A 21,744-nucleotide genomic window follows, 5' to 3' on the forward strand; every position below is an offset into this window, starting at 1 on the left:
ATATGGCACTGGAATAAAATTTGATTGGCAAATACCAACGAATGGTGGAATCAGCGGAGGCTACTATAGCAAAGATTAATATAATCTCTCTGAAATCTTTAATGTCTCTTACGTCACTCAAACGCTAAAGTGATCTGCCCTTTGGTGGGATGTAATTTATTTCACTTCGTTTTTACATGATTCCGTCATATTCCTTCACGGTGTACAACCAGCCTCTTTTATACAGATTTATTTATAAAATTTTTATTCATATACTCTTGATATACTGTTCTAATGATGAATTATTTACATAAAATGGAATTAAATCAAATTTTAAATAATCATATTGAAACTTTCATTCATATATTTGAAATAGTAAATTTTAATTTATTGGCTTTCCGATTAAATCTCCCGACATATAAATTATTTCTCTCGTGACTATCCCTGAGCCTACACTCCGCGTCGATAGTGTATCCATGCAGCTTACAGAACTTTGATTTATTTTCATTCAAATTAATATTATGCCTCAGTTAACAGGTAATATCCAAGCTTACAACCTTTTAAGTGGTTATTTTTTAAGTCGAAAAGTGATTTTTAAAACGTCTGTAAAATATTTATATAGGCTCAAAACTGCTCTGCTTATATCAAAAATAAAAAAATATGGCTGTGATGCAGACGTATGAAAACCCTCTACTTGAACAGATAAACACAGATGTCAAGGAATTTTGATACGATTACATATCTTGAAAATGGGATTTAGTTTCGTGTCTGGATACAAACATTTCGTATCTGTGAGCTGTAGCGTGCCTGTGATCGCTATTCATTTTGATTGAATAGAAATGGATTTAGAAGGCTTTTGTGAAACTAAATTTTGGGTAAGTTTAAAAAGAAATATTAACAAATCTGTAATGACGAAATTGGAGATGACGACACGCATATAGCCTATTATGTAATTATTTTCTATAAGGGCTCTTCATAATTTAATACTAAGAGTCCTTTCGTTAAGAAAAAAATAATTACAGGTAAAAATTGCGGCAAATATTGATTTCTTATCGGCACCAGCTTCGATTTTCTAAAAATATTGATTTATTTTGAGTCACCTCGATTATCTTAAAATATGTGTCCCTTTAACATCTACGTAGATTACCTCAAATTAATAATTTCCTAAATTATTTCAAAATATCTTATTGATAACCACCACCATAAATAAGGATTAAAGGCCTAGTTTCAGATAATTTCATCCCCCAGTGTCGAAAAAGGGTTCAAACATCTTTTTGCTTTTCCCTTCGCTATCGCCCTATTGATAGCGACGGTCACCTCATCATTCGGACTTCGCGGTTCTCAAGGGCATTTTAACTGCTGTCAATTTTTACAGCGCTAACAATGCCGGACTTAATCCTTCCACATGGAGAGATCGCGAGAGCGAGCTGACCCGTCGCTATCAATGGTGGGGTTTCGAGGGGGAAGTAAAAAGGATGTTTGAACCCTTTTTTGGCCAAGAGGGGTGCCTTTAATATATTTTCATATTAGGCATCTAAAATTAATTATTAAGTTAATTAATCAGTAAATAAAGTAAATATTCTGAATTATTCTAGAAAGCGCAAACGCTTGTAGCGAAAAAAAAAACAGATTCAAAAGTTAGGGCCCGGTGCAGAGCCGTTTTTAAGAATCGCCAAATTGCGATTCATCGACAAATTAACAGAAAGGGGGCGTGGTTTCGGAAAATCGCGAGCTTCGCGCCAAATCGGTGTGCAGAGACATCGCGATTGCAAAATAAACAGGAATACGTTCGGTTTATTTTGTGAGTGGTCTACGGCAATCGCTAGCCGCCCCAAAGCATGGATGAAGGAACATGGCCTGTAATACATACAGCCATAAGGATTGGCATCTTAATTGGAAATTTGGAAGACTGGTTACACTAGCGCCACCTACCCGCCAGCGCACCGTACTACAAAAATAAATACGCATATTATTTTTTTTCTTGGCGGATCTGGCGTCTGACGGAGTTTTTAAAATGGAGGGATTTACGAATCGCTCAAAAGAAATAATTCCTTCGTAATCGTAAAAATTCGATTAATAATTACTTAGAATTACATTTCATAGTTTCCCTAAACATCTTTTAATGTAATTATTACTAATTTCGTTGTTAAATGGTTTTTTACTAGTTTTATTCAACTAATACAACTAAACCTTGGTGTTCCAATTTCAGAATCCAAATATCCTTAAATTTACCTAGAGCTGCATTATATCATAGTTTAAGAAATGCTTTGTTATATGATTATAATTACTGGAAACTTTAATTAGTACCTGAATTAATGGCTTTAAAAGTTGCTTGGTGCCTTGGGTATTAGCCTAGCTGATTGTTATTAAATTATATGTTAGAAAGCAAAATTTAATTAATACAAATATTTATATTCTTAAAAATATGTAATACAAGAATGATAAATTTAAACATTTGAAAATACAAAATACTGTGTGGTTTTTAAATAGAAACTAATACCACTGCTTACAAATGTAAAACTTTAGCCAGTTTTCTATTCCTTCTCTCATTACTGTCAGACTTGCAGTAATTTTTTCTCATAGCAGCTTTTGTTGCAGCGTGCTCTTCATTATATGAAACGAGTGAACGATGAATGAAGCATTTTATAAAAAAATGTCGGGCTTTTGTTTTGGTCTCTTCGCACATTAAATTTGGCATTGGGATTTCTTTTAGTTTATAGTCCAGTTTTGTGCATGGTTCTATTAAAGAGCTGCTCAAAATATCTATCAAATTTCATGATTGCATCTGCCAATTCTGTAGTTGGCATTTTTAGATTTCCACATTCTTTCTCAGAATCATTAACATAAGCCCTTAAAATGAGAAGCATCTCGTTGTCACTTTCCATTTTAGTGGTTTCTTTCACCATTGATATTTTACAGTTTTCACAATTTGGATGCATCTCAATCATTTTTTTCCCAATGTACCGAGCAACATTAGTTAAAACATTTTTGTGAGAAAGTGGAAGGTAATCAACTGATCAACATCCTCAAACAGGTCAATTTCAGGCTCAAGATTAAAAATTGAAGGTTCAGCATTTTGCAACAGTTTGTTCCAGGGTTGTTGATTTTTTTGATTTTTTTAATCAGATTTTTTTGATTTTAATCGTTTTTTTATTTTTTATTTATTTTTAGGTTTTTGTCACTTATTAAAAGCAATATATAAGCTTATTGATATAATTATTATTTTGTATAAATAATATTCAATAGTTTTAGACAGTTTTATCATGTCAAAAAATATTTATTCCAAGAAATAAGTATATTTGTATCACAGGAGTAACCTTGAAGTAAAACTAAACAGTGTGAGAAATAAGGCACTATCACAGGCCAATCGCCAGTTTAAAAATTAAATGCCTGGGGTGTTAGTGGCCCTGGTGAAAACTTAATTAATTCAAAGTTTTTCCCTTCAAGATTTATAGTTCTTTATTTAACACTCCAAAATTTTGAAATACCCATAATAACTAACCTATTAAGCCTATACCCTAGCACATATTGTCAAGAGTAGATAATTTGACCATAAATTATGAAAGCCTGATTTTGAAGGTTAAAAATGGTAAGTGGCCAGTGGCCAGTTTTTTAATTAAACTACCTAGGCTCTACTGGCCACAGGTCCAGTTTAAAACAATTCCTTATTTCTCAGCCTCCGAGAGTCCATTATTTTCAAAACACCAAAAATGAGGTGGGGAAGGGATCGTGGTAGTGATAGGTTATAGTGTAATATAATGACAAAACAGGTCTAAAATATAATAATTCAATAGTAAATCTCTCATTTATGGAAAGTTAATACCTTTTAAACAATCTTTTATAGGAACAGATTTAAATCAACGATTTTTTTTAAAAAATCATTTGATTAAAATCGCGATTTAAATCGCTGATTTAAATCAACTTGATTTTAATCAAACAACCCTGGTTTGTTCCTTTAAAAATATTTTCATCAATCTAGGAAAATTATATTGAAACAGATTCAAAGCTAACCTCTTATTGATACCGAAAAAAGAATGTGGTTCAAAGTGACTCGGACAAACGACCCCAGCTTTAAACAGCTCAGACTCTCGTCGAGATAAATCCATCCTACCACACTTTTCAATTTGTTATATCTAAATAATTATAGTGACAAAGGCTTAGCTGATATATTTCTATAAAGTGCATAATAAATGATTTAAAACCGTAAACAGTAATATTTCCCTTAAAGAATCCTTAGGAAAACGAAAAAATTAAAGATCAGTGTTATAAACCCTCGAATTTCTACAGTTGTGGACCGCGCAATGTTGTTTATTCCACTTCGCCGATTTACTAAATCCCTCCATTTTTAAAAGTCTATCCCGCTGCTCCCGCCGGAAGTAAAAATAATATTCGTATATATTTTTGTAGTACGGTGCGCTGGCGGGTAAGTGGCGCTAGTGTAAAAAGTCTTCCAAATTTCCTATTAAGATGTCAATCCTTATGGCTGTATATACACGGCCGTCTCGAGATCTGCTTCTATGAGCGCGAAGCAGATCTCGAGACGGCCGTGGTATGTATTACCACGGCCAACTTTGATCACGCGCTGTTCGCGCTACTACGGCCAACACATTCGTCGAAATTCCGCGAGCAAGGATTTTCCCCCTATAAACTGTACTATAATGTGTAGGAGTTCAGCGCCACGCTCGGTGGTTATATTGTCTTCAATGTAAAAACTATACTAAAAATAATAATCCGCTAGGGGCGCTGACGTCATACACATCTTTTGCTCATAGGTTAACACAGAAACGTCAACGAATGAGATGGCCGCTGTAGCGCGATAAATCAAAGTTGGCCGTGGTATTACAGGCCATGTTCCTTCATCCATGCATGGGCCAATAAAAGATTTCATCTAGGACAAGACATATTACCAAAATATGTCTAACAAAAAAAACGACAACTAGTGGCGCGATCTACCGGTCACATTTTTATAAAACGGAAGTACAGCCCTTTTAAGAACAAATCACGTGACTCTTTTCAAAGGAGGGGGGGGGGGGAAGAAGGAATTCCGAAAAAATCGTATTTTGGGAAAACAACACGTGGAGTTCCGAAGCGGCATTGGAGGAATTAAAATTTATGTAAGTATTAAGATTTGAAAGTTTAACATATTTTCAACAAGAGCTATTAAATGAAACTTTTACTAGCTATTCTATTAGTTACAATAGAATAGCTAGTAAAAGCCTTTGTATGTATTTTTTATCTCTTACATACAAGCAAATGTTGGTATTTATGCTAAAACAAATACATCTTTTTCAGAATGTTTAGACTGAACACCTATAACACTTTGGGAGTTGAACCTCCTCCCCTTGTAATTTTATCAGGTAAGGACAAAATAACTTTTCATTTAAGGTTTATAACTTTATAAACAATCCATTTGGTTTTAGATTCAGATTCTGAAAAGGTTTTGGACATTTATGATGGCAGTGGAGTTAAATTAAAATGGTATTTATAACGCTATATTTTTAGTGTGTAGGCAATGTTTTTACATTTAATATCCCTTTTTAGTGAAAATACACCACCAAGAAAAAGCCAAAAAAGGAAAAAGAGCGAGGAGAGACAGAATAGTAACGTTAGAAAATTATGACAGAATGTTTGAAATTGTGATGAATTTCGCTGTTGGAGTCATACAAACTGCTTTTAATGAAATGGAACTTTCAGAACCTAACTCAAAAGTCATGAATTGGGCATTACAATTAAATAATGTTAAAACTATTGCTACTTTAAAAAACTCCTTCAAGATGTTTTCACGAAGACGCATGAAGATAAGTATGTTGGTGAAACTGAAAGAATCAAATCAGATGAGAGGTTCATGGATTGTATTTTGACTACAATGACAAATGTTACTGTAAGTTGAGCTAATTATTTAGGGACCAATATTTTGATACTAAAATATTTTTCCTAATTCTGGATTGCAAATAGGAACCTGAAATATCAAAGTTTCATCAGACGAGAGCAGTCAATTTCTTGCTGCTCCATATTTTTGAAGCAAGTTACAGATATAATGAGATCTCACAAGAGCAAGTTCTGCCAAATGAAAAAAATGGAAATGAAGGAGCGCTATTTTACGTAGTGGGAACACTTCTGAGATCACTTCTTAAGTCACCAGAAGGTTCCAATATCGTAAAAGCTATGACCTGTGATAAAGATGATGCAAAGTGTGTAGAAGTTCCTATTAAAAATGTTCATAAATGAATTTGACTATTTATTTACTAATAAACTTTCAGCGACAATTTCTTCCCATTGCTTTAATTTTTATATTGCCACGTTTGATCGCTACTAGTTTTGGTCCATTGGTGCATACCTGTTGATATGTAGGATGTTGTCCAGAACCTATAGCTTGTCTGTGTCTGCTAAATTCATTTTCCAGTGGGTCCTGATTGAAATTAGCTGACAAGACAAATTTTGCCCCTTTGGCGAGTAAAAATGGAATAATTTCCACCATAGAAATTGGCTGAAAAAAGGAAATATATTGAACTATTATCTAGGATGTTATTCTTACGTTGAAAGTTTAAATATCTCACTCGTTTGCTTTAGTCCTGATAGAGTTTCCTGACTGAGTACCATTTTCTTTCGTTGCTCATTTGTGTAAGGTTCACCTTGGGGATTTTCTCTTTGCCTCACGTCCTCTTGCCAGTCACTGAGATAAGACATAAACTCTTCTTTCAGCCACTATAAATAAATTAAATAATTACTTCTAATTTAATGTAACTTTAGCGTTTTAGATATACCTTTAATCTTCTATCATTTGGGGATTGATATGGATTCAGCCATGTGTTTCTGGTGTGGTACCCTTCCTTCAGATTGCTAACATTCATACAATCAAACCACTTGTTGAATGTCCTTAAAAATAATGTGGTTTCGGACACAGACTCTCCAAATTCCTCTTCGACCGCGTTAGCTACTGAAGCACTGAGAACCTGGGCTGCCAATTTCACTTTCATCAGCGCTTGGGACTGTGGATACACATGATCGTCTGTCAATTTATATGCTTTTTTCAATGTTGACCTACTCCGTTCAAGTTGATGTAATTTGCTGATTGTTGTCCACACTAATTCTTGACCATTTTTGAACATTAACCTAAATCTACAACCTTCTCTACTATTTAGGAGGCAGTTTCGAGTAGTTTTAATTAAGTGTGGTGGATCAAAGATAAAGTATAGGTATCGTGGTTCGTCTAGTGCATGGACATTTACGCAGTGATAGCAGCTTTCTTGATCACCGTGGCTTTTGGTAAAAACTTTCCGGTTTGTTGAGGCTCAATCGCCAATAACAGCTATAATTCTGAAATCTTTCAATTCCAAAAGTGAAATACATCTCCAAACCAAAAAATGTAGATCGTCAGCTGACATGGCATTGGTGGGAAAGTGAGCTAAAGCAAATTTTAAGTTTGTTGTAGCGCCTCTAACCATGAATACCAGCGCGTGGGTTGCGACTGGTTGCACTTTTTCAAACAAGTCTTTTTCAATTGTTGTCATCTTGTCAAAAGGGTCAGTAATATTGGTATAACCAATTAAATCGCCTGTTTTTTTGCTGTAAATCAGGTCTTCTTTGATTTTCATCTCATCAAGAAGCAGAGTGAAATACTTTTGATGTTCTTCTAAGGAATTTATCTTGGCTTGTTCAGCAAGCTTGATAAACATGCTTGGTTGGAAGCTGGGTTTTCTACCTTCCTCACTTGTGTGGCGGAGTAAAGTCTTATAGTTAGGTAAATGAAGGATACCTGATGATTCTAAGGATTTATAAAGCCCCGGTGATTTGTGATACATAAAAAGGCACCACTATACGACTAGTGGATGCCACCTCCTTTTCTTTTTACTATTAAGCCTACTCATTTTTAACTGAGTACCTAAGAAAAGTTTAGGGAAATCCAATTTTTCTTCATTTAACCCTTTCTCGAGTACATTCTCTAGCCATTCTTCACCTTTAGAACTTACAGCTTCTCCAACCTTCATAATCAATTTACTAATTTTTTTCTCCCTCCTATCCAGCTTTCTCTTCAACGTTACTGCCTTACATTTGCTCTTTTTAAGTTCGTGGATAAGTTCCGCTTGACTTAGGCTTTTAAAAGAAGAGTTTCTTTGCTTCACCTTCTTTCTCCTAAAAATCTCACCACGGAAGTAACTTCTTAATTTTATACAATTTCCACATCTTTTCATTTGAGAAAGTAAGCAGCATGAGTTATGTCGGATGCCATTAGTAATCCAGCAAAATTTTCCATTTCGAATTACTTTTTCTTGGAAAATATTTTTGTAAACATCTTCATGAATACCTTCGCAAACATGAAGAGAAGAAACTTTATCCATAAATTTAGTGAAATCTTCCTGATGTGATAATTTGACTGTGAAATGTGGGATTAAAGTGTGATTTTCCACTGCTTCATTCAGTATTTTTAGTGATAAATCTAATTCTGGATTAATATGTATTGAAATAGTTTCACCTCCAGTCTCATAATTGATTTTTGAAATTCTCAATCCATCCTTGACTTCAGCAATGGACCACTCTCCAGGCAAAATGTAAGAGGAAAATATATCCACAATTTTCTTGTGAGACAAATTGATACTCATAACGCTAGTAGATTTTATTGGATTAGCTGATATGTCAATAGCATTTTCCTTTTCTACATTGGTCGGAGAAGAAGATTCCATATTGATTTGGTCAATTTCTTCACCACAGGAATTTGTTGATATCGATCCTGGTTTCGCAGTTAAATAATTTGGAGTTATTGATGGAATATTTAGTAATGTCATCGGAGTAAGTTCTTTCGACATAGGAGTAGATACTGTAGTTGTGGAAAACATTCTTTTCACTGCCCAAGAATTGCCCGATTTTAATCGTGGAGTCGCGTGAAAAGATTTGGGTGTCATTAGAATATGTGATGTTATAGAAGTAGATTCTGTAGAAACAGGTGAAGACATTGTTGAGATCGGGGTGGATGTTGTTGAAATCGGGGTGGCTGTTGTTGAAATCGGGGTGGATGTTGTGGAAATCGGGGTGGATGTTGTGGAAATCGGGGTGGATGTTGTGGAAATCGGGGTGGATGTTGTGGAAATCGGGGTGGATGTTGTGGAAATCAGGGTGGATGTTGTGGAAATCGGGGTGGATGTTGTGGAAATCGGGGTGGATGTTGCTGAAATCGGGGTGGATGTTGTTGCGATCGTAGTAGTTTTTATTGCAAGCGGAATCAATTCTGTTGCCACTGCAGTGCACGAGTTCTTGAGTAGTGAAATTGGAGGTTTCACAATAGAGAAAACGGGGCCTTTAGGGAAACATTATGTTAGTAAAAAAGTATTAATAAGAGTCTGAAGACAAATACATACCTGGAACCATGACTGTATTTTTAGACTTTAACCATTCTTGACTTGGAAAAAATTCATCGTCCAAATGTTTTGAGCAAATATAAGTGTGATACGTAACACTATTTACATTAAAACCGGGCCGAAATTTCGCCAACCAATCCGCCCATTGTTGACATAACAAAGGCTTAGATTTTAACTTGGGGAACGCTATAAACGTAATACCATTCATATGGGGCTTATGAAAATAGCGACTATCGCTATTACAATTTGGAAATGCACAGTGCTTACAGGTAACCATTTTTAACTACAATTTAAAATATTGAAAATTAAAAACCTCCAACGAACTTTTTTTTCAAAGCGCCATTTTAGAAAATAAATCAACTACCGGTAGATGGCACTATAGTCAACTTGTTCTAAATTCCGGTTCATCCCCCATTTCACCCCACTCTTGTATAGGAAGCTTGTTTCTCTGGAAAGATGAGAGCTTTTATACGCACAAGCGTACGGCTGTCTTGTCCTAGATGAAATCTTTTATTGGCCCATGATCCATGCCCAAAGCTCGCTAAAACAATGGCGGATTGTGGTACGTAAAGAGCTCGGGAAATAAATTGAGAAGTAAACGCTTTTTACCTACTTTAATCAGATAAATAATAAAACACGGTAGGTCAGAATCTTTTAAATTATTAAAATTTGAGTTTCTAGCTCATTATCGCTTTCCGAAAAATGTTTTTGTCAAATTATTGTCAGAGCCAAGGCCTAAACACAATCATGATTTACGAAACAAAAATAAGCCAGCCACTCTTAGCAATTTTACAGGTAAGAATAAATTATAATAGGGAATTTTATACATTACTACTTTGGGTGTATTCTAATCCTTGGTTTATTTATAGATCCTTATTTGCTGGTAGTGTATGCACTGGGTTTTAACTAATGAGTCAGTAATGACATGGTGAATTGGTTCCGTGTATCAAAGATCTTTAGCTATCAACCAGCGTTTATAACAATTCATCTAACAAGAACAAACCTTTCCTCAGGTAGACTAGGAGTTGCGATAAAAGATGTATTGGAATAGTCAAGTTTATTTGGCATGCATCAAGAGCTTACCGAGCCAATTTGATGTATTACCCGAGGGGTCAGACACTTGCCATTATTTTGTACAATAATTTTGTAGAGATTTTGGTGATTTTATCATTAAATTTTGAAGCGATTTTGGGATTTCAATGTTAATTTACCATAGAGAGAGTTAAAAGATTATGAAATTTTAGACTAAAGTATGGAATTTTGGTAAATGTCTGACCCCTCGGTATTACCTTAAAACAAGCACGTATATAAGGGGGGGGGGGGTTTAGGGGGTTCAAACCCCCCCCCCCCTTAGGAGTAGATTCCTTTCTTACGAAAGGAGCGCAACATTAAATGTATTAAAAAAACTTCGTTTGATACACGTTCGGAAATGTCATTGTCACTCGTCCCGAGTCTAGCCAGTACTTTAAATATGCGTTATTGCTAACGAAAAATTTCGCGCTCGCTACGCTCGCGATTTCATCTGGTTGTCTTATAACCCGTCCCCCCCTTAGACTTTCTATATCTACGTGCTTGCCTTAAAAGTGTTTGTCAGTTAATTCTACACGCTTATATCATTTGTTACAATTTATACCTGGACTAGGCTATGTAAATGCCAGATGATTAAAAAACAACTTGCAACGGTTCGGACGACAACAAGTAGATGTCGCCCGCTCCGTTGCAAAAACTCTCTGTCGTAATTTTTTATTAATTGGTGACGTCATGATTATCTTTTTTTGTTGGGTTTAAAAACTATAAAACCACATTTGCCGGGAGACATGGTTGTTGTTTTTCTTCTAATATTTTTATGATAAGGCCACGACGTTCAACCTCGTAGGTCAAAATGTCAAAAGTGTTCGACCAACTAATTGTAGAAGGGCTGGACTATATTGTGAGTTTTCTTTTGTGTTTAATCATTATTTATTTTCGCCACGAATAAAATAACTATTCCATTTCAATCCATTGTCATTGCTTGCGGTAGGCCTAACAATAGATTTTAGGGGTCTAACTATAACTTCGTTATCCGTTTAAATATTTGTAAATCAGGGTAGAAGCCGGTTACATTTTGGCGCCCGAACTGGGGCCCGATTTAAATTCTATTCAGGCTGCAACTTAAGCAAGGATTGAAATGGATTTAAATGACTTTGCTCTAATGTTAGGGGCAGCGTTACAGGCGAGCCGAGGCCCGCCTGAGCCGCCGAAAGACCTAACATTTAGCGGTAAGCGTCACGAGAATGCACCTGAATTTTTAATGGCCTTAAACGATTTTAAAATGTATAAAGGATTGTCAGACCACGCGATAATGGGAATGTTACCTTTAGTATTAAAAGATCGGGCCTTGGCGTGGTATCGCCAAATTAATGGTACTTTGGAGGGAACAACGTGGGCGCAATTTCAAGGCATATTTCGGGATTATTTTTTCCCTTCTGAACAAGAAGAGAATAGCATTATTGATATGCTACAATCAGTTCAAGGGCCTAATGAGACAATTGATAATTTTTTCGGAAGAATTATTAAAGTAAATCAACAATTGTCACATCCACAATCGGATGTAGCCTTAATGGCGATCTTAAAACGAAATATACGCCCTGAAATGAGACTTCAAATTGTAACAACCTCTATTCATAGTTTAGCTTCCTTACAAGTAAAATGTAACTTAATAGAGTCCGCCTTAAAAGGGGTAAACCCTCGACACTTTCCCAATAAGTATGATTCGAAAACGAGTCATCATAGCCCACATTCTCAGAATTCGTATCGTCCGCATAACCAAAAGCCGCGCAACGATCAGCGTAATTCCAAAAGAAGGAAAAACGAGTCTAGTTTATCATGAAATACACACAGAGGACGCACCTCCAGTCTCTAGTCGACCATACAGGGTTAGTGAAGAAAAAAGACGTGAAATTGAAAGACAAATTCAACACATGTTGAAAGACCACGTCGTACAACCCTCGACTAGTCCCTGGGCGTCTCCCGTTGTATTGGTATATCAGAAAAACGGTAAAATTCGATTTTGTGTCGATTACCGTAAATTGAATAAGATAACGAGAAAAGACCCGTATCCCCTTCCGCGAATCGAAGAAATGCTTTGTCGTATGAAAAAAGCTAAATTCATAACGGCATTAGATTTACGATCAGTTTATTGGCAAATCGAAATGCATCCAGATAGCGCACCTAAAACGACTTTTATCACGGAGTTCGGTAAATACCAATTCAACGTAATGGCGTTTGGGCTCACAAACGCGCCATCGTCATTCCAGCGGTTGGTGGACGAACTATTCCGTGATGGCGCTCAGTTTGACATATGTGTCTATCTGGATGACATTCTCGTAGTGTCCGATGATTGGGATCAACATCTAATTAATTTAGAATATGTATTAGCACAATTAAGAAATGCCGGTTTAACTTTTTGCAAGAACCGAAGCTAAAATACTGGGACATATAGTTAACGAGACGGGAATTCACATAGACAAATCTAGATTCGAAGCCATCGAAACATTTCCCGCGCCTCGTAACGTAAAACAAGTCCAGCGTTTTCTCGGTCTTACGGGCTGGCATTCACGTTTTATTCCGAATTACTCGATTTTAGACGAACCACTGAATAGGCTAAAACGTAAGAATATTCCTTTCCAATGGGGACCCGAACAGCAACGCTCGTTTGAATCATTAAAAGACGCGATATATCGCGCTGGCCCACTCTCGACTTATAGGTCAGGAAGTCCGTGCATATTAACTACGGACGCTTCTGACCTGGGAGTGGCCGCGATGCTAAGTCAGATTCAAGACGGCGTTGAGGTCCCGTTGGCATACGCGAGCAGGCTTTTAAGCGCTGCCGAATCGCGTTATACCACGATGGAAAAGGAATGTTTGGCCATTCATTGGGGCGTTAAAAAATTTCGATGGTTTTTGGAGAGTTTACCGTTTACTGTGGTGACGGATCATAAGTCACTACAGTGGTTATACAACGTGAAGGACCCGAATGCACGCCTAGTAAGATGGGCTATGTTTTTGCAGTCATTTCAATTTAAAATTGTTTATAAAAAAGGAGTAGAAAACGTAGTAGCGGATGCGCTTTCTCGCGCACCGATCGGTCTGGCAGCCATGGAGCTGCGAAATGTCAATCCCGACAATCGGGGGGGATAATATAATATTACCTCCCCCTCCTCACGCTATGTTCAATGTATTTGACTTATCAGACGTCAAAACCGCTCAAATTGAGGACGCGGAAACTAAGGAAATTATGGATAAGTTAGCAGAGGGAAATGAGAAATTGGGAAGACTTTTCGAAGTCATAAATGGCGTGCTATACCGTAAGCCGTGGGGAACGTTACCCCGAAAAATTTATCTACCGCTACGTTTTCGGAAAGGAACTCTCCGGTTATTACATGACCATCCAACGTCCGCACATAGAGGACGCGATAAGACTTTAGCCAAGGTACGCTTTCGGTATTTCTGGCCCAAAATGAGGCAGGACGTGCAACATTATGTACGTGGCTGTCTTGTTTGTCAACAATATAAAAGTAGGAATCGAAAAACTCCAGGTTTAATGATGGCCACTGAAACAACGGGTCGATATTTTAGGGCCCTTACCGATGAATGTCCGACGTAACAGGTTCCTCATTGTTTTCGTGGACTATTTTACGAAATTCGTGGAGTTGGTTCCGGTGAAACGTATCACAGCGGAAATATGCGGCGATGCGTTCAAAAAGCTTATATTGCGTTGGGGTTGCCCACGACGTATCTTTAGCGACCAAGGCCGACAGTTTGTATCCACTCTATGGGACGGTACTTGTAAACTTTTGGAGGTCAAAAAGAAAACTACTAGCGGGTATCATCCCCAGAGCAATATAGTAGAGCGGTTGAATCGCGTAATCGGCGAAATGATTTCCATGTATGTCGGAAACGAACACCGACGATGGGATCAGTCCTTGGAATTCCTGCAATTCGCCATCAATTCTGCGCCGCAGGACACGACTGGCCGTTCTCCATTCTATCTGAATATGGGCCGTGAACCGCGCTTGCCCTGGAATTCCCTGGACAACGATGACGATCCCCCGGAATTCATTCGGCACGAACTTTCTTTTACGCAACTTCATGATGACCTCGAAAGAACCAAGATGTACATGAGAAGAGCCCAGGAACACCAAAAGAAGTACTACGACCAACGACGTGCGGACATGGAGCTTCCAGTGGGTACACTAGTGTGGCTGGAGACACACGACCTTTCCCAGGGTGCGACATATCATGCCGCGAAATTAAGTCCGAAATGGGAAGGGCCATATCGTGTCATCCGACAAGTCACCCCACTCGTGTACGAGTTGGAAGACGCCTTGACCAACATCAGCCGAGGCTTAAAACACAACAGTCAACTGAAATTATATTGGACAAATTTCAATGTAATAATTCCTGATGAGGCAGACGCCGCCGTTGACGATCCACAACCTTCTGGTTCCGCTCAATCCACTCTTGAACCTAGAAGACAAGAGGACACATTGGAGGTTGAAGAACCGACCACTACACAGGATTTCACCTGGGAACCGCCTTCAGCACCCGAAGTCCTAACGCTTCCAGAGGAATCGAATATCGGCGACGTTGCGGCAAGATCTTCAGTTTCTTCGGACAGTGAATCCGACTCCGAGTCGTCTTCATCTCTGCCCGGAGACCCTGTTAATCCTCCGCAGGGTGATGAGAGGTGGCTGAAGCCCTTGACTCTGGGTTGGATTCGGGAACTGTGTTACCGAAAAACGGTGTCTAAAAAAGGACCCGCATTGGATATCTATTATTATCCGCCTTTACACCCGAATTGCCGCTTGCGATCACTAGCAGACGTCGACCGATATTTACAAACTAATAAAATCACCAACCTCGAAAAGTCTGACTTTTCCTTTACCCGAGAGGCCGTATCGAAACCTCCATGGGAGAGGATACGTAAGGCTGGGAGTAAACTTCATTAAATATACTCTTGTTGTTCTTTTTAGGAATTATCGGCGACTCATGAAGTCCTCGTATATTGTCCGCCCGGAGCAGACGACGTGTCACTTAAACCTCAGTTTTCCTTTCGACGTACTGACTAGTACACTAGCCAACGAAATTGGGTTCAAAAGCTTCATCCCATTAATTGAAGCAGACTGGGAACTCTTCGAGAAACGAGCGCGGCATTTTCCCAGATGGTTAATGTTAGGGAAAGTTGCCAATATCGAGCTCGAGATCCTTTACAAGACGGCAAAAGTTCCAAATGTCTTTATTATCAAAGACAGAAGGCGACTCCTCGTGGTCGGTCCTTGGACTCTGAAGGAAGCCCACCTTCAATACTGCCCTTGCCCGTATTGTTTGGATACTAACGGGGGCCTTCGTCATTATCCGACACTCTCATCTAAACTCCATCACCCCACATTACAAGCTACCTGGTTATCTTCCCATGGAGGGGTACTCCGACTCGATCCGGACGCACTACAATCAGTAAACGATGACGCGATAGAGGAATTCTTGGACATTGGCACCCATACTCCGCCACGATCCCCATCACCCGCGATTAGTCTCGACCTTCCTAGTCTCGACGATATCTTAAACGACCCGCAATTACAAATTCCGCTCGATTCGCCACCACTGAAAATCCGGAAGACGGTAATCGACCAAATTAAACTTTCCATTCCGAACAAAGCCTCCATCCCATCGACGGATGCCCAGCCTAAATCGACTCCACCACCCAACATGCGCACCGCTCATTCCACCTTACCGCCTACTCAAAGAGCTACCTCCACGATCGCTGCTTCCAGCAACCACCAATGTGGCGCGTGCAATTGCGCGCAACTGAACAAATCAACCCCAGCAACTCCAACCACCATTAACGAAAGTAACATGACTTGTTACAAGTGCCGGCAAAAAGGCCATCGAGTCAAAAATTGGCCTCGAATACCCAAAAACAACAAACTTTGGAAGTAACTCCAGCCAATTGTTTTTGGACGTGTTGTACTATACATCGAGAGATATTTTGTTTATTATTGTTCTTTTCTTTTTTTTAAGAGGGGGAGGATGCAACGGTTCGGACGACAACAAGTAGATGTCGCCCGCTCCGTTGCAGAAACTCTGTCGTAATTTTTTATTAATTGGTGACGTCATGATTCTCTTTTTTTGTTGGGTTTAAAAACTATAAAACCACATGTGCCGGGAGACATGGTTGTTGTTTTTCTTCTAATATTTTTATGATAAGGCCACGACGTTCAACCTCGTAGGTCAAAATGTCAAAAGTGTTCGGCCAACTAATTGTAGAAGGGCTGGACTATATTGTGAGTTTTCTTTTGTGTTTAATCATTATTTATTTTCGCCACGAATAAAATAACTATTCCATTTCAATCCATTGTCATTGCTTGCGGTAGGCCTAACAATAGATTTTACGGGTTTAACTATAACTGTAACCGTTGGCTTCGTTATCCGTTTAAATATTTGTAAATCAGGGTAGAAGCCGGTTACAAACTTATATCAAAAAGCAGGACAATTGTTTTACGTGTGATCAATATAGGATATTTCGCTAGAAATGGCTTTAGAAAATTACCAATGTTTGTACACTTGTGAAATTGCTGTTTTTTATTTATTGATGTATGTTATAACTAGATTTATTTTAATTGCTATCAGCTAAGTTTTGAAATAAATATTTTCCTAAAAACCAAATGATACGGCTCATTTTCTAACAGAGAATCATTTTCGGAAAATGTTCGCTTATAATAGTATTGAATCTTATTTTCATTCGTTATTTTATTGGTGTACCAACCTGTAACCACATAATAAAAATATAGTTTTAAAATGACAAAACCATTAAACTGTGTAGTAAATGCAACCAATCTAATAAATAATAAGAGTAAGAAAATTATATAATCAGAAGGAGCCAATTTTCATGCACTATTTTATAGCTTTAAAAAAATTTTGGATAACCTCTCATTCTTCAGAAACTGATTTGGTTAAATAATCAGTCAGCTAGGCTAATACCCAAGGCACCACCTTAGGCCTAAGTCATCATGCGGCTTTTGAAGCCCTTAATTCAGGTGGCCGGGTTATAATGCGTAGGAGGGTGGTGGCTATATTATATAAATATATTTTATTAAAATAACGGATTTAACTATAAAAATTATAAAACCTAATAATATAATTAGATTAAGAAAATTATTAATTAGAAGAGCCATCATTTCATCGTCAAAATGCAAGCCAACCATAACCACGTAATAGCGTTTTGCGTCAAAAATCGAGCTCTCCTATTGGTCCGTGACTTGGGTAAAAAAATTCGTAAAAATAACAGCGTTGCCGATTAACAGGAATCAGGACCGTAGCTAGGGCTGGGCGGCCGGGGCGGCCGCCCCAGGCGCCGTGCGCGCGATAGGGTATAGGGGCGCCAAATTTGGTCCATATTATTATGTTAGGGGGCGCCAAAATTGCAGCTCGCCCCTCGCGCCATTTTCTCTAGCTACGGCCCTGACAGGAATCGCTAAAACGTCTCTGCACCGTGATTTCGATTGCGAGGATCGCAAAATAAACAGCTCGCTAAATCTGAATCGCAAAATTGCGATCCTGTTAAAATTAACAGGAATCGCAAAACGTCTCTGCACCAGGCCGTTAGATAGCAGCCTAAAATTCTCTATTAAATTTCGAATGTTTGAAAATCAGCAAATTCCCTGTAACAAATAAAATGTCCGAACCCTCGTTAAAACTGTTAAGTTTCTTTGTTTTGGTGGGGCAAGCTCACCAAAAAATTCAGTTTTTGAACCATTTACCTAATTAAGTTCATATTTAACATTCTTGCCTTCGCTCGTGGTCCTTTTCCAGTTGGTACTAGAATTTTATTTATTTATTTAAATTTAAATCTTCGATTTTTACAAGAAATAAGGTCATAAAACCATTTGAGTTGCTTTCTATTAGTTTACAGGAGCCTGTTAAAATAAACTATTATAAACGCCATAGTATATCCGTTAAATGTTTATTTTTAAATTTCAAGAGGTACATGTTTTAACATGAAGCTATTCTGTCTTTTCTTTTACCGAAACAACCTCAATTTGTGATTGAAAGGACGCCAACCTGACATGGTACACTTCGAACCCTGTCTTCACAGACTGCTTCTCGAACACTGTGTTGGTGTGGATACCGGCCACCTTCATTTGGATGTTTGCGCCCATTCAAGTAATGCACTTTCGGAGGTCAAAAGGGAGAGACATTCCATTCAACGGTCTTAATGTTTCCAAGATAGTAAGTTTGCAAATTTCATAACATCACGTAACAAGTTGGCAAGCCAAAATGTACCTCTCCTTGTAAGAGTTTTCCTGTTATATTTTTATTTTCAATACAGCGACATGAAAGCCAGGCTCAGCGGTAAACAATGCACCTGCTAAAAATATGACCTAGGTTCGATTCCTGGCCACAACCGTATTTTGTATTAAAATAATTAATTAATTATTAATAACGCAGTCAAGCAATCAGACTTCAGAATCAAAATATTTCATAGAAAAATATTATAACGCAGTCAAGCAATAAATTAGTTCAAATACTTAGAAATCAAGCAATAGAAAATATAATATCAAGAAGCGCAACACCTTACCATTCACAAATACGATTTTTCACGTTATTATAATGAAACCGGATAAGCTTTTGGGCATGACTTACGCTCTTAAAGGTTCCTCTAAGACGACGATTTTTCGGGGAAAAGGAAATAAACTTAAAAAATAGTAGATACAAATATAAGACAGAAAAAACCAACAATACCAAAGATTAGACAAACAAGATTAAATCAACATAATTTCATTCGTAAAAAAACCAGATTACGCCTTTTTAAATTCAAGACTTTATTACCGATTATGCTTACGATGAGTGTCTTATTTTCAGTGAAGCTAAGCAGCTATCGGTGGTTCTGTGATACAGCGCTCGACTGCCAAGCCGAATGGTCTGGGTTCGAAACCTGGGTGGCGCATTTGTTTTTAATCAATAGAGAAAACGCTAAATTAGAATTTCTTCGATGCAATAATTTCAATTTCAATTCCATTTAAATTAAACCAAAATTTCGTACTCTATTAAATACGCTTCCGATAAAGCTGAAGGTCTAATTTTCAATGAAGCGAAACAAGTGTCGGTGGTTCTGTGGTAGAACGTCCGCCTGTCAAGCAGGAGGTCTCGGGTTCAAATACCGCCCGATGCGATTGCAAATTGATACTAAGACGAATACCGTAAACAATTGGTGGAAACCCTGCCATTGGAAGTTGAGAGGTTGCCATAACAATCAGCACTCGGTCCGTCCCGAAAGTCAATAAGGAGAGAATACGCATAACAAACGTAGCGACGGTGGGCGTTAACGAAAAATGTAAATATTTAATTAAATATAGGATTAATATAATATATAAATATTTAATTAAATATAGGATTAATATAATATATAAATATTTAATTAAATATAAGATTAATATAATTTATAAATATTTAAAATGATGTAGAATAAATTATAGTACCTAACGTTATAACTTTGTAAAGGACATTCGCCAAAGCTGTTTTTTAGAAAAACACCGCAACTTAACAAGCGTTGGTGGCTGAGTGGTTAGAGTAAATCTCTTGCACGAGGCAGAACCGGGTTCGATTCCCGGCCGGCGACAATAAATCGCAAATTGATACTAAGACGAATACCGTGAACAATTGGTGGGGACAGACAAACAGACAGACGCACAGACAAGGTGATTGTATAACCCCTCCTATGGGACTTTGTCCCCCTCGGAGAGGTTAAACCGCGTTCGTAGTTTTCGAAATTGTGGAAAAGGTGTTTGCCAGAAATCGTCCTTTTTTCCGTGGGTATAGTATATATTTTTTAAACTAATAGCGACTTGGTTGAATATTATATTTTTAGTTGGTGCTGATCATTTCTGAACTACGTTTTCGGTTGCATTTAGAAATTTTAATTTTAAGTGAGATTTCTGGCCAATTCACGGGACCCACAGCCCTCGTACGCACTATTGTCATATTTGAATTTCTTTCCAATTGATACAGGCGCCATCTAACTTGTTCGCGTTTCGAGACCTTTTTTCCAAAACCAGGTAACTCGGAAAATTATTTGTTGATAAAATCCCTATTGGGTTGGTTTGTTAATTTAATGTACAAGATGATTAAAAATTTGTTCAAATTTAAATTAAATATTCAAAATATAGTTAATACATCGGGGTGATTGCGTGTACTCAAATGTCCGTGACATCAGGGGGGCGATTCTGTACAAAATCGAATGGGAATTCGATCTCGATACCGTATACCATGTCGAGATCGACTTCGACAATTTGCATTGATTTATGCTTATTCGAAATCTTTACCGAATACCATTCGTCGAGATCTCGAAGTTCGAAATGTAGTTTTCGATCGAAAATTGGATTTCGAATATTTACAGAATAGGCCACCAGTTCTGGTTTATGATTTGGGCCAATCGCAATTTGCAATCAGCTTAGATAATCCATAGGCGTTATTTTATCTACAAATTCCACCAAATTTCCCAAAGAACATTTTAAATGTTGAAGTAACATGAAATTAGCTTATGAAATTTCTTAGCTTGTGAAAACTAAACTAAGTAACAATGCTAGTTACTTTGGGAAATACTGATACAAATATTCTATAAAAATTGTTATAAGATTTTATGGCAAAATTTCCTTAACTTTTTAATGCAAAAACCATGTAATTCAAAAACTGATTTGTTTTTCGGACGAGGATTTATCTATCGGACAATACAGAATACTGCACCCTCAACAATTACCTTAAGCAAACTAGTCGAATAAAATTCCCATTAGTTATTCAATATTTTTGGATTCCCTGAACAGGTCGTTTCGATCATTCTGGTGGTTATATCAGCTTGCAACATTTGGCATGTCGTTTCTCTTGGAAGTTGTCCTCCAGACGAACTGTCGGCACATATCATCAAAACAGTGACCTTCGCAAGTATTTTTTTTAATCTTACTACCATACAACCATAATGACAATTGACCGAAAGCTTTCTAAACACACAGAGGTAACTAAAATGGGCGTTGGGCGGAAACCTTTACCGTTTTACCAATCACATTGGGTGATTTAATTAAATTACGGAGGGCCCCCCTTTGATGTTTCAGTTTGTTCCTTTTAATGAAATGATTCTCGTAAAATAAGTTTATCTTTCTAGACCCCATGTATCCCTAATCATATTCTTACGAATAGGTTTTATTACTGATGTTAATAATACTATCTCGGAAACATGGCATTCGATCATCCGGAATTCAATTCACGTTTTGGCTGTTGGCGTCAGTCGCGACAATGCCCAGATTCATATCTCACATTAAAGATGAACTTATCGAAGTAAGTCACATTAAATAAGTAGAAGAATTTAATTAATAATTTTCAG

At 37.5% G+C, this 21,744-nt stretch overlaps 1 protein-coding gene across 3 annotated transcripts in view; it reads left to right on the forward strand.

Annotated features, from left to right (window-relative positions):
• Positions 1-693: 693 nt before the first annotated feature.
• LOC149926422 (ATP-binding cassette sub-family C member 1-like) overlaps positions 694-21,744 on the forward strand; it is a 104,961-nt gene continuing 83,910 nt past the window's right edge. The window contains exons 1-4 of one of the 3 annotated variants that reach the window (XM_090159167.1): positions 694-854; positions 18,423-18,599; positions 21,191-21,304; positions 21,561-21,698. In XM_090159167.1, the coding sequence (XP_090015293.1) occupies positions 819-854; positions 18,423-18,599; positions 21,191-21,304; positions 21,561-21,698 (465 nt within the window). In that variant the 5' untranslated portion in view covers positions 694-818. Of the gene's footprint in view, positions 855-10,258; positions 10,346-18,422; positions 18,600-21,190; positions 21,305-21,560; positions 21,699-21,744 lie in introns of those variants that run through there. The other 2 variants (XM_090159169.1, XM_090159168.1) reach the window with 2 other exon arrangements.

This window comes from Leiobunum rupestre, chromosome 9, assembly GCF_980474605.1.
Source record: "Leiobunum rupestre chromosome 9, qqLeiRupe1.1.hap1, whole genome shotgun sequence".
NCBI classification, from domain to species: Eukaryota; Metazoa; Arthropoda; class Arachnida; order Opiliones; family Sclerosomatidae; genus Leiobunum; species Leiobunum rupestre.